The sequence below is a fragment of the Talpa occidentalis genome, unplaced genomic scaffold (genome assembly GCF_014898055.3).
Source record: "Talpa occidentalis isolate TD23 unplaced genomic scaffold, MPIMG_talOcc4v2.1 talOcc4.16, whole genome shotgun sequence".
NCBI lineage: Eukaryota > Metazoa > Chordata > Mammalia > Eulipotyphla > Talpidae > Talpa > Talpa occidentalis.
Window position 1 is genome coordinate 29,261,177 of NW_023601653.1, and position 14,229 is coordinate 29,275,405.

A 14,229-nucleotide genomic window follows, 5' to 3' on the forward strand; every position below is an offset into this window, starting at 1 on the left:
ATGCTATGCATTGTTTGAAAGCAGATTTCTTTCAAAATTGATGACTATGAATTAAGTTCTCCAAAGACAGTTTCAAGTACATAAGCTACAAATTTTAGTCTTTCGTATCTAAAAACCTCACACTGACATTTAATTTAAAAATAATAATAATAAAAAAGAAAAGCTCTTTAGAATTCCTGTGCCAACCCATCCTTATGCTGGCTATAAGACTCAAGGGCAGGACATCTCAGCGTACTGTGCTACACTTTCAAACAACAAGGAACCTTCACAGTTGAGATTCCAAATGACAGTTTTATTTTAGAGTCAATTCTGTCTGTTGCTTGGATTTGTATAAATCTCATTCTTGATATGTGTAGGGAATCCCAGAGTTAAGGCTCTTAACAGCAGAATATTTGTTAGAGATGTACACAAAGTTAAATTTTTTTTCTTGAAATTTGATTTTTCTAAACATTGCAATTGATTAGCTAAAATGGCTAAATATTCAGATGATTGAAACTATTCCAATTTTCTTCTAAATGTTTTACTTGCTTTTTAAAATTTTATTTATTTATTTATTTATAGACAATATTTGCTCCCCCACACCCCTCAGATTCAGTCCCTATAGAATTTCCTTCCCCAAGGCACCTGTGCACTGTCACCACAGTCCCCTGTGTTCCTCCCTCCCTCCCTCTGATCCCTCTCCCTCCTCCTCCCCTGCCTTAATGTTTTACTTGTTGAGACAGCAAGTATTTTAGTGTTGTCATTCCATTTTCTCAGTACAATTCTATCATGCTGCAGAGCAGCTGGGAGACACAATAATTTTAAATGTAGAAGGACAGAAAGAGTGAGATACAGCTGTTACATACATTACTTTATCTCCTTATAGGATTCCTGGTGGATGCAGTCTAAAAAGAATATGATTCTGTGGCTGAAACATGTACATTCCCCTCCCCTAGCCACAATTTGGATATCAGAGTCCTACACCATCAAAAAATGACCTATTTGGGGACAGGGTCTTTACAAAGGTAATTAAGTTAAACTGAGATCACTGGAGTAAGCACTAATCCATTAAGACTTGTATCCTGATAGAAAGGGGAAATCTGGACACAAATACACACAGAGGAAGATAATGTGAACACCCAGAAAGTAGACTCATCTACAAGCAGAGGAGAGAGGCCCTCAAGACTCTCAGAAGTCAAATCTTCCACACCTAGATTTCAAATATTTTAAAATCACAACAAATGAATACTGTATCCAAATATCCAAAATAAAAAGAAATTATGAAAACACCAAAAGGAATGAGTTTCAATGTAAACATAAAATTCCAAACGTACATATGCACATTTATTCAAATGTACACATACACATAAATGAATATATGGATATGTGTGTACATATATAAATGTGATATGTAAATATACATGTGTATATATGTGTATTTTTTAAGGAGGTCCTTTAGTAAGTTCAAAATTCTATATTTTTAGATAGAAAGTATGGATATGACATACAACAAGATCAGGCAAAATTCTACTAATGACTTGCAAATGAAATCAGAAATTCTATATATGTCTTAAATTTAATGGTTGATTATACAAATTATTTAGATAGAATTTATTTTATATGATAAGCTAGCATGTAATCATTAAAAGTCATAATTTGAAATGACACTGAATACTATGTGGTAGTATTACATAATTTAAGTGAATAAAGGGGGATATTTTATGGATGTTTTAAACCAAATTGTGTAGAGAGGGCCTCCCCAGTGGCGCAGCGGTTGAGCACTGGGTTTCGAAGCTGCCTGCAGCCTCTGCAGCGCCAGTTCAATCCCCGGCTACTCCCAGGACACCAGAGGAGGGTCCCACATGGTGCGCAGACCTCTCCTGCCGCCCGCTGCTCCCCTCATAAGTGTTCTTCGTTACTCTGCCTGTTCTGCTCTCCCCTCTGGCTCTGATGAATTCTCTCACCCTCCCATGCTTCTGACTGTACCCAGTGCTTGTATAAATAAATAAACAAACAAACAAATAAATAAATAAATAAATGCATCTTAAAAAAAAAAAAATTGTGTACAGAGAGAATGCAGGCAAGCCTGGGTAGAAATATGCTTAAATAATATTTTTTGGTTGCCTGGGAGAAGGGAGGATTATGTAGTGATATTACCTTCAGATTCTTGTTTATACTTTTATGTGTTTTGTGAATTTTCCTGAATAATCACGGAAAAGCTTCATAATAACAAAATAACTAATTCAGACTATAAGCACTCATTTGTAATGAGGACACTTTCATTTGCTACTTATCAAAAAAAACCATATGGACGCTTTGTTAAAGGTTTAAAAATTCCACTCATTGCAAATAAATTTAACCATTTCAAACATAAATTAAGTCAAGCAAGGAAAATAATATAAGCAGGGTACATATGACTCTAATAAATAAGTTCATGCCACCTGTTCTGTACTGCTAGGATGAGGAAGATGTGGAATTTATAAGCTGCCACCCGGAAGCCCTCAATTTAATGATCTCAAGTTGAATGTCTCACCCCATTAGTTAGCCTATTTTTTTAAAAAAAGAATTCATCTCTAGTTCTTGCAGGAATAAAAACAAGTGTTTCATGTATAGATGCAACTTCTTAAATCAAATTTAACCACTAAATTAGCTGAAACAATCTCTATGGCTTTATTACTCTGGGTGGAGGAAAAAAATGTAATATAAAAAACTGAAATTGCTTTTCCTCCATATTATTACTTTTAATACTTTTATGCATAGAAGCTGAACATAAGTAGAGAACCCCTTTCCATTTTTTCTAATATCCTTGAGTCTGCTCAAAATAGATTTTTCAACAGACATTGTTTCAAGACTGTGATAGATTTACATAATTAAAACAACAAAACACTCCTAAAATGCTTTATTGATATCAACAGACTAGCCAGGGCTTTATAAGCTCTAACGCATATAAAATTATTGTTCTGTCAATTTCGTTTTTAGATGTATTGACAATCTGTAGTAGAAATACAGTAAGATTTCACACCGAAGGAATTCACCAATATTTATGAAGCTGAAAAAAAAAATGATCTGTTCATATTTCACATAAATGTGCAGGTCATAAGAGAAAAATGAAATAATTCACAATATCAGCAAATGTCATTACAAGCATGATTAAAAATTTATATAAATTAATAATTTTATAAGTTGTAGTGAGAGTACAGGAACTAGACTTGTAATGAACATCCATCAACAAGAGTTAGGCTAGTTACTTGACCTCAGAATTCTCAGCCTCAAAAAATGGCAGTAATAAAACCCACTACACAGGACTATTGTACAGATAAAATATAATAAATGTATTTAAGAAATATGGCATGTTGGCTACACCTATTAGTTCAATGCTGACAGCTACTATGGTTATGTTTACTCTAACAACCTTGATGCTTCTTCTGCCTTACCATCACCACTTTCATAAAATTCATTAATAGTTGTTTTGAAATATTTATTTATTTGTACAAGAACTGGTGTGCAGGCCAAATGCACAGGAGGGTGAGAGGATTCACCAGAGACAGAGCGGGGAACAGAACAGGCAGACTGACGAAATACACTGCTGAAGGGAGCAGTGGGCGAGACAGGAGAGATCTGCCGCAGCATGTGGGACCCTCGCCGGCTGGCCGGGATTGAACCGGCACTGCAGAGGGTGTGGACAGCTTCACAGCGCAGTGCTCAACCACCTGAGTCACCAGGGGAGGCCCAGCTGGGAGACATTTTTATGGGGAGATTAATTGTATGATGGTGATATTTAACATTGGGTAAGATTAACATCAGGAGAATCTTATAAAGAGGTGATAGAGCTTACAGTTACTTATATTATATTTCAAAAGATATTAAAAGTATCCCAACCAAAAATATCTATAACTTGGGTTAGTTGTATTGTTAAAGTATACTTTCAATTTCAATGGCTTCTTAGACTTTAGTCATGCCGAGTTTAATGTAAGAACTCTGAGTACGTAACCTGGAATTGAGTATATGGTGCTTGATACAGAGTAAGTTTTAAATATGCGTTCATGGTGTGCATTAATTTTCTTAAAGATTTTATTATTTAAAAATATTGGAAGTTTTCAAGATGAATCACAATGAGGTTAGTTAATTCTGAGAACTGGGATACAGGAGAAAACTTTAACACCAGCTCATAATCCTGCAATGATGAGCAAGGTGCCAAAGGGAAGCTGAGAGGGCAACTGCAGCTTTTTCTAGTCTTCATTGTTTGACTATGGTCTCTCTTTACTTATATTTTAAAAATGAGGGCAAAAACGACAGGGTCATTTGACTATGAAGTGAAATAATTATATTTACTTTATCTATTTCCATCTCAGTCTATTAATCTTTTTTATGTTTGCTTTTAATTACTGTGGAAAGGCTGTAAGCTAATAAAGGAAATACTTAAGATATGGGAATATACTGATTCTGTGATTATGCTGGAACAAATCAACATAGAATAGAATGAATGATTAGCATATACACAGAAATGTTACAAGCTTCATGAATCCAAACCCTGGAGATATTTGCTCAGTAGCTTAGTAGAAAATTTTGGTTGCATTTGTTTGATTTGAAGAAGTCATGGAAATATCAAAAGCTCTGACCCTTAGAAACAATTAACCAGATTTTATGAGAATTTGTCATAACCCTATTTGCAGAGGTAGCATAATTATTTGCACAATGACAATTGTAGATTTGGGGTGAATTGACCCAAAATAGGCCATAGTAGAAATTTGTTGTTTCTGAATTTCCCTTGTTATCTAAAAAGAGATTCCCAACCCCCCCCCCCCCCCCCGGCAAAAAAAATAAATAATTCCACTGCTAAATCCTTCCCTGGGAGTATTGCAGCCAGTGACGATTAGATCCTAATCCCAGAAACCAGAAGTAGGAACAATAAATGGATTAAAACAGCATTGTCACAAAACTTTATGTCCCATCTCTTCTTCTAAGGACCTACTTATCTTACTTATCTTTCCTACAAATTATCCCCTTGTTTTTAGATGAGTATTTTTACTCTTATTTGACTTTTCTTAGTGAGATGGTGTATGAGTCCCAATTCTAACCCTTATTTGAGTCACATTTTTGTGAAATCTGGCACACATATGAAAAAAAAGTCTTTTCTTTTGTCAATGTGATTTACAGACCCCAACCACTGAACATAGAGGGTGAAAAAAAGTTCTCTACCATCTCCTTCAACAAGGATTTAATATAATCAGATATTTAGATCTAAGCTTCCCTTACTATACTAAGCATTTTAATGACTGATAACTTGAAAGGCATGTACAACATAACAATCCCTTAAAGTCTTTTGTAAACTCCTTCATCAGCTATGATTTCAACATCTGGATTGTAATATCACAAATCAAACCAACCTGTCAGGATAACACAAAAAAACTTCTATCTTGCATTCTGCTTTTTTATTTTCAAAAAAGTAATGATTAAGCCAGCTAATGTCAATTAAAATATGAATTGAAAATTGATTAGTTAATAATTGAGATTCAATCTACAGATTTATATATAAATATTTAGGACTATAGTTTAGGTCACAATATAGTAGAAAACCCAGAATGGATCTAAAAATGTAACTTTGTTACTGTAATACATGTAACTTTGTAAATATTCAACAAAGAATCTGGAACCTGGATCTTTGTCTTCTCTCTTTAAAGACTAGATCTGTCATCATGTTGATTTAATGGTCATCCAGATAAATCATCTATATACTGAAGTCTGATTTCTACAACCATTCTACTTTAAGGAATTCATGTTACAATTCCTACCTTGTTTAATCTTCCAGAAGACCTTTACCTCTTAAATGCTAAACTTCCTTATTATTATTTTTCTTAGCATAAATCTTCTTTACTTAATTTCATTTATCCATGGAATTTGACAGTGTTGTACATTCCCTTTTCTCTCCATTTAAAAAAAAAAAGTCAGTTAACTCTATATGTTCCTTAATTTCATTCTAGATCTGGACTTATCTTTCTCTTCAAAGGCTATCCTTCCTTTAGTCACTATTTACATGTCAAAAATTCACTTCAGAGCTTGTTTTCTTACTCTACATCAGAGATACAATTGTGCTTTTAGCCTGTACAGTGTTGATTCACACAGTGGTCTCAAGAAAATTTAGTTATTTTCACAGTAACCTGCTTGAATGTATGTATAGACTATATCCTTTTGCTCATTCACTCCACAACCGTATATTAAAGATTTACCATACAAGACCACACAGTGGTCTCAAGAAAATTTAGTCATTTTCACAGTAACCTGCTTGAATGTATGTATAGACTATATCCTTTTGCTCATTCACTCCACAGCCATACATTAAAGATTTACCATACAAGAAATATAACAAAAACTCTGCATTTAAAGGCTTATATTAGGGTGGAAGGGAAGATAAGCATGTAAACAAGTAAGTATAACATACTCAAGGAGTGATATGTACACTGAAAAAAATAATATAAGGTAACATGCAAGAAAGCACTTGTAAAGGATACGTATCTTAGCTACTCTGGAAACGCTCCTCTGAGAAGGCAACATTAAGCTAAAGCTGGAATGGTGGCAGGGAGGCAACACTGCAATGAGTGTAGAAAATGACATTCTGGACAGAGAAAACATCAGCTCAAAAGCAAAAAGAAGTCCAGGGTGATTGAATATTTAGTGAAGGAATCAGGAAAGGGAAAAGAATTGAAGAAACTCTTTTGGTTGGGTTACACAATTTATCTTAATCCTTTTAAACTACATGTTTCAAACACTGGTACACCCAGTATAATGATTAGAAGACAAGAAAACTCACAGGATGAGAGTTGAAACTATTCCTCTGGCCCCGTGAGTTAAGATAGCAACAGCATTTGTGTGGTGAGAAACTGAACACTACTATGAGAATTCACTTTTTAGTCTAGAGTTGACTATATTAAATTTACAATGAATTGAATGTACCTGTTATTTCAGAATAGGAACACAGCAAGCTTTAACCTTTTGTCCTTTTCATAAATGCTGAATTGAAGAGCCACTCTAGGCATTTATATTATAAAATAATGATACATAATATAGGTAACACATAAGAAGCAATCCCTTTCTGCTCAACAAAGTAAAGATCCTTAGTGAAAAGCTAAATCAGACTATTACTTTGTGGTAGTGACCAACTGTGGCATAACTGGGTGAGAAATCTATCTTAAAATGATAATATTCTCAAACGATGGTGATTTTGATAAAACTGGCAAAATAATTCCCAGTAAAATACTAACTAGCATATAAAATATACAAACACATACATACACCTACCTTGATGCAACTGGAAACAATGAAGCAGAAATTGGTCTAAAGTAAGAGTTGCATACTTAAACACTCTCAAGAAAAGCCTCAGACTTCATTGTACCTTATAGTTTGAATTATCATTTTTTTTACCATTAATCTCTAAGTAAATCTGTTGGTATGCAAATTGAAAGGAAATTGTCAAGCAAGGAATGCAAGCCTATGTTTATATTTTTGATTTTACATATATAATTTGCTACTATGAAACTGAATTTTTTTTAATATTTTCACCAGCAATGCATTTTTTTAAATCTATAAAGCAAAAATAATTCTTGCAAGAAAGACCACCTTGCTTTTCAAATATTCCAAAATAATTATTATACTGAAACAAAAGTCCTTTGGTTTGTGCAATATGAAACTGCTAGGATATCATTTATGAAATTGCTTTATGCATCCCTCATCATTACATATGCTGATGACATTACCTGTCTGCATCCACTGTCACATCATGAACCCCTCTCTGGATGACATCCCTGGAAGTTGCTGTGTCAGGTATTCGGTTCAGACTTCTGGTATACAGGTTGATCCCTCCATCTGTCATGTACCTGAAAAAAAAGTCTCATTAATTCAAGAGAAAATTAAATCACTTCAACTATATAAGTTGTAAAAAAGAGCGTTCACAATTTTTGATACTTATGCAAATATACTATTGCAGTTTTTTCAGTATAAACATTTAACTCACCAGAAAACGTAGAACATATTTTCAAGTTTATGAAGAAATAGATTTTCCTCACTGCAATAAGTAAATGGTTCATTATAAAAAAATTCCCCTTTTCCCTTTTTCTTTTTAATATTTTGAACAGAATTAGAGGTATATTTCTGGTCACAAAAGCATTATCAAGCCTCTAAATAAAGACCCCCAAACACTTCTAGTCATAAGTGATAATTTGTATTGATTCATATACTCAGTTATTTTCCAACTCATTTATCCACTTCAGGGTTGCAGGTGACCAAAGCCTACAGCAGCAGAGGGCAAGATGGAAACTATGCCAGGATAGCTTTCCATCACGGGCACACTCATGCACACATAGCAATGCTCATACAGGACCGGGACTATCCAGACAGCACAATTACACAACTTTGGGATGTGCGAGGCACACAGAGTACCTGGAAAAAAGAATAACCCAAATATGGGAATAATAAGTAAACTACACACAGAGGTCCAGGTAAGGAACTGATTTTTTTTCATATATATGTGTGTATGTGTGTGTGTGTGTGTGTGTGTATATAGTGCTTTTAGTGTGTGTGTGTATGTGTGTGTGTGTGTGTGTATATATATATATATGAAAACACACACATACATATATATGGATATATATGGATATATATGTATGTGTGTATATATGTATCCTACATATATATATATATATGTAGGATTTGATATTTAGTTCTTTTGCTTGCCTATCTGCCACCATATCGTCCAGCTTCTAGAATTCTATTTTCAAATTCAGTATCTCCTTTCATTTTACTATATATTATAAGTAGCTAATTCATAACCACATGGACACACATGGTATTTAATGAGTGGCTTTTTTGTTTGTATTTTGGTAATCTCAAAGGAATTCCAGTTTAACATCTTCCTTTAGATGAGCATAGACAATATTAAGAATTGTCCCCTAAAAAAAAAAAAAAAAAGAATTGTCCCCTAGAAGAACTGTGTTAAGAAAACTATTCTAGTAATAAATTATTGCTGTGATATTCTATTATGTTTGCTATGAAAAGATCACCTGCTAGAAGAGAAACATATACAAGCAAACATGTAAGCTATCTCACAGGGTGAGTATGCCATGATGGTGCTTAGGTTCATGTTCAGCATTGCTTCATACAAGCTGTGCAGACTTGGACAAATCACTTACTTAAACTATCTGGTCTTCAGCTGTTTCATATGTAAAATGGAGACAGTAAGGTTATGCTTACTTCTTTTTTTTTCCTTTTTAAAGATTTATTTATTTATTTATACAAGCACTGGGTACAGTCAGAAGCGCGGGAGGGTGAGAGAATTCACCAAAGCCGGAGTGGGGAACAGAACAGGCAGACTGACGAAGTACACTGCTGAGAGCAGCAGGTGGCAGGAGAGGTCTGCGCGCCATGTGGGACCCTCGCCGGCGGCGGGGGACCAAGCCGGCACTGCAGAAGCTGCCCTTCGCAGCCCAGCGCTCAACTGCTGCGCCACCAGGGGAGGCCCGATATGCTTACTTCTTACGGTTATAGTAAGGTTTAAATGGTTAAAATAAAAAAAATGCATAGATTATTACCTAGAATTACTTATTGACTAGTGTTACTGGCTACTTTTCTATCTCCAAAATAATTATAATTTTTGCATTCATTAATGTGACTTTATATCTTTATTATGAAATTAGTGGAGGTTTTAAGATTAGGAATCTGTGGGTCATCATGTAGACTTTTAACCCAACTCAAACAACCCTGCTCCTTCCAATATTATGCCTGATTCTGTCACCACAAAGTGCACTAAGGGAGACTTGAGGGAGTGTCATGAGAAAAGGGGTATTAAACCCCCTTTTAAAAAAAATTTCTTTCCCCCAAATTAAATTACTTTGTGTTTGCCATGTGACTTAAAGTAGAATTTTAGGATATATTTTTAGCCCAACAATTTATCAGTGTGATATCTTCAGATAACTTCAATTAAAAATATGTAGCTTTTTTTCCCCCTGGTGGCACAAGCAGTTGAGCACAGCACTGTGAAGCTGTCTGCAGCCTCTGCAGTGCTGGTTCAATCCTGGCGGGCCGGCAAGGGTCCCACATGGTATGGCAGATCTCTCCTGTCTCGCCCGCTGCTCTCCTCAGCAGTGTATTTCATTAGTCTGCCTGTTCTGGTCCCTGCTCTGTCTCTGGTGAACCTCTCACCCTCCTGCGCATCTGGCCTGTACCCCGGTTCTTGTATAAATAAATAAATCTTAAAAAAAAAATGTAGCTTTCCACCTAATTTTCCAGAGTGTTTCTTTCTTTCTTTCTTTTTTTTTTTTTTGACTCATAAAAGAGGACTTTTTCAAAGACATTCATTACAAGTAAGAGATGTTCCTCTGACTAATTCCTAATTACTGGCAGATTCACATTCCCAAGTGTTTAAAGTCATTTTAAACAGAGAAGAAAGAGATAAGTCTTTTCATGCTTCAATAAATTTTGAATTCTCAGAATGCTGAGTAACTAATTTTCTGAGTTCTACCTAAAGTACATGAAAAAAATAAAATTGCTTTCCCATTTATTTCATGACTTTCTTCTGGTTACATGAGAATAATATACTAAATTAATTATCTTCATTCATTACTATGTCTTTTAAGTATTTATCCCTTTGTCCATATATGCATACTTTAAAAAACTGGAAATAACAACTAAACTTTATGACTCAATTTGTTTCTTGAGTTGTAGCACAGACCCTCCTTTTATCTTTTTTTACATTTTTTTTAATTTTTACATCATTGTTCATTTTTAAACAATATTTTCTTCCCTCCACCCCCTCAGGTGTTGTCCCCATAGAGTTTCCTTCACCATTGCACCCGTGCATCATCACCTCAGCCCCCTGTGCTACTCCCTCCCTCCTTCTGGTCGCTCTCCCTCCTCCTCCCTTGCAGTGTGTCTCTGGTTTATAAGTGTCTGTTTTTTCCTTTGTTGTGTTTTGTACTGTTATTATTTTTTTACACTGTTGTCTTACTGGGTTTCCCTATATATCTGCTATAAGTGAAACCAGCCAATATTTTTTCTTTTTCCTTCTGGCTTATTTCACTGAGCATAATTCCTTCTAGTTCCATCCATGTTGCTGTGAATGGCATGAGTTTATCTTTTTTGATTGCTGAATAATATTCCATTCTGTATATGTGTCACTCAAAAGAACATCTGTACACCTGTTTATTGCAACACTGTTTACAATAGGTAAAACCTGGAAACAACCCAAATGCCCCAAAATAGATGACTGGATCATGAAGATGTGGCACATATACACAATGGGATATTATTCTTCCTTTTTTCTTAAAGAAAACAAAATGATGTTAAATTCTCCTGGGATGTCTCTAGCCCTTTAGTCTCCCCACCTTTTAATTCTAGGCTGAGAGGTTGGGCTGTGTCCTACCCATGCCACCAATGGCTCAGCAGGGATCAGTAAAAAAGCCAAGGACACCCTGGGTGAGCTCCACAAAATACACCATAATCACACTTGAGCTGACATCAGCCATATCACCTGCTGACCATGTCTAGTCTCCTTCTAAGCAGGGAACAGAAATCTGAGTCATTCATTAAATTTCTATCATAGGAAACAAAACAAAAAAAAATATGTATAAGGCTCAGCAGGAAAACCTTAGCAGGGGAAGTCTTCATACAGGATTTGTGTTATTTTTATTTCATTTTCATCTTTGACTTCTTCAGCCTTAAATACAGAACATAAATGACTTTTCTTGTCAACAGAAAAGCTATAGACCACTATAAAAACCTACAGACCTTAAATAGATTCATTTGGAACTATCCAAGAATCTGAAAGACTGACAGGGAACCAAAATGGATAACTGGAGTCTAAATCCAGCTTCCATTGAAACATGATTCATTTAGAAAGAACAAAGGATGTAACAGCATTTTCTTTTTTCATTAGTGAATTCAAAAGAAAGCAGTCAGCTTTTAACAAGCTAACTTTCTCTTCCTTCTGGGCACACAAGCTAAATCACATTTTTCATGTTTCTTATAGATGTGGCCATGCAGCTATTCTGGACAATGGAATGTTAGCAGAAGTCATATATACCACATGCAAGGCAGGTATATTTGAAATATTCTTACACCCTGGTTCATCCTGTCTTCTGCCATTGCCTACTGTAAATCAATGCCCAGGTAACATTGCCTACCATTCACTTTAGCCTTTGAAAGATTATACACTGCTCAATACCCAACAGAAGGTCAGGAATAACTGTGAGGTTTTATGTAATAGAGAAATGAACTTCTTTGTGTAAAGTTACTGAGATTTTGAGATTTCTCTGACACAGAAGTCAGTGTAAACTAATTTATCCAGAGTCCTGGAATACACAAAATACTTCTGAGAATAGGTATTCCTATAATACATATTTTTATAAGTTCAACTCAGTTAAAAAAAATACCTTAAAAACTACTTATCCAACACACACGCACAAATACATATGTTAATGTGTTATCATTTATTTATTGAGTAAATAGACACCTATAAAAAGCTTCAGTGGTGGGCCTCCCTGGTGGCGCAAAGGGTTAAGACACATCCTATGAAGCTATCCTCAGCCTCTGCAGCATGAGTTCTGTCCCCGGCCACGGAGCTACACGCATGGCGCAGCAAACCTCTCCTGACTTGCCCGCTGCTCCCCTCAGCATTGTATTTCAGTCAATCTGCCTGTTTTGTTCCCCACTCTGTCTCTGGTGAATCCTCTTACCCCCACACCTCTGGCCTGTACCCCAGTTCTTATATGCATAAACAAATAAATCTTTTTTAAAAAAATTCAAAAAAGCTTCAGTGGTGGATACACTATGGTAATAACATATGAAGGGGTTGGGGGGTTCTGTGTCCTCAAACCACAAACAATGATGTAAGCCAACATTACTACAATAAAAACTATATCACAAAATACATAATAACACTACTATGCGAATCACATGTGAGCAGGCACTGTGTCTATATTGTTCACTACTGCACAAATATTGGGTACAATAATCTAAACAGGATAAACTAAACAAATTTTTGATACATACTCATTTACATACATGTATGCATATATACACACAGACACAATTCAGCTCATGATACCTTTTCTCTCTATTCTTTTCCCAGGAGTCCTTACATGTCTCACAAGTTTTACTATCTCTTATATGAGCTCATACCCTATATATTATCTTTACCAGACAAGACTTATTATCCCAATTTCTCCAACTTAATATGTCTAACTCTACCCTTAGCATTTTCCCTCTCTGCTTTCTCATCAAAGCACAAACCTTGCCTACTTTCTCTAATGATACAATTTTCTCTGTGAGTCCTGTCTGGACATCATGTCTGAATTCTCGGTTTCTCTTATACCCTCATGAATGGCCTACTACAGTTGTGTACTATTTATCTGTGATGCCTTCTTTATCAATGAATTTCTTCATTTTATACTTATGAGTGTCACTTTCATATTTCTGGTCTATGACCTCACACCTAATTTCTTACAATAGTGCCTGAAATCTACCCCCAGAACTTCTTCCCTCAATTACATCTTATAGATTTTCCCTCAACTGGTCTTTCAAAAACCATCATCACCCTCATGCTCCATTATTCTCTGTGAAACAGCCTTTTCACTGCCGTAGTACACAATTTAAATTCCTTAGCATAACGTGATTGAGGCCTGTCATTGCTCGAATCTTTAAATGTTTACCTGCCATGAGTCCCATTAAGGCAAAGGTCACTCAATGCCATTCAATCCTATTGTTCCTCTGATTTTGAAAATTATATTTTAACCCAGTTTACTTAACGGCATACCTCTAGAACATTTATACTTTTCTCACAAATTTTTAAAATACATTTCTCCCCTCTAGAGTGACTTAAATCAGGGAACAGAAGTAAAATATTCCCTTTTTTTATTCACTCCTATTTCATACCAGGACTTAGACTTTTCTTATTCTGAACATTCATTTCAATTCCTAATTATAATTGACCTTTGAAACTGCTCACACATTGCATTTTGGATGTGCTTTGATTTCTGATTCAAACTGTACCCTCAGATATACTTTGTCTCTCCAGATAAGCATTTTACATGCATGTAAGTAAATAGTCAATTATCATTTTTCAGAAATTCTGTATTTGTGAATTTGCCTACTCCATAAAATTTATTTGTTGTTCCATAATCAATACTCACAGCATTTACATCATCACTATATATATGTACAGAGCAGTAAAAATCTGAATCACCATGTGGACATTCCCAGCTG

The 14,229-nt window shown here is 35.2% G+C and overlaps 1 protein-coding gene across 6 annotated transcripts in view; it reads right to left on the reverse strand.

Annotated features, from left to right (window-relative positions):
* NAV3 (neuron navigator 3) overlaps positions 1-14,229 on the reverse strand; it is a 295,341-nt gene that overhangs the window by 112,762 nt on the left and 168,350 nt on the right. For all 6 annotated transcript variants that reach the window (XM_054696195.1, XM_054696193.1, XM_054696194.1 and 3 more), the window contains one exon: positions 7,731-7,850. In XM_054696195.1, the coding sequence (XP_054552170.1) occupies positions 7,731-7,850 (120 nt within the window). The remainder of the gene's footprint in view (positions 1-7,730; positions 7,851-14,229) is intronic.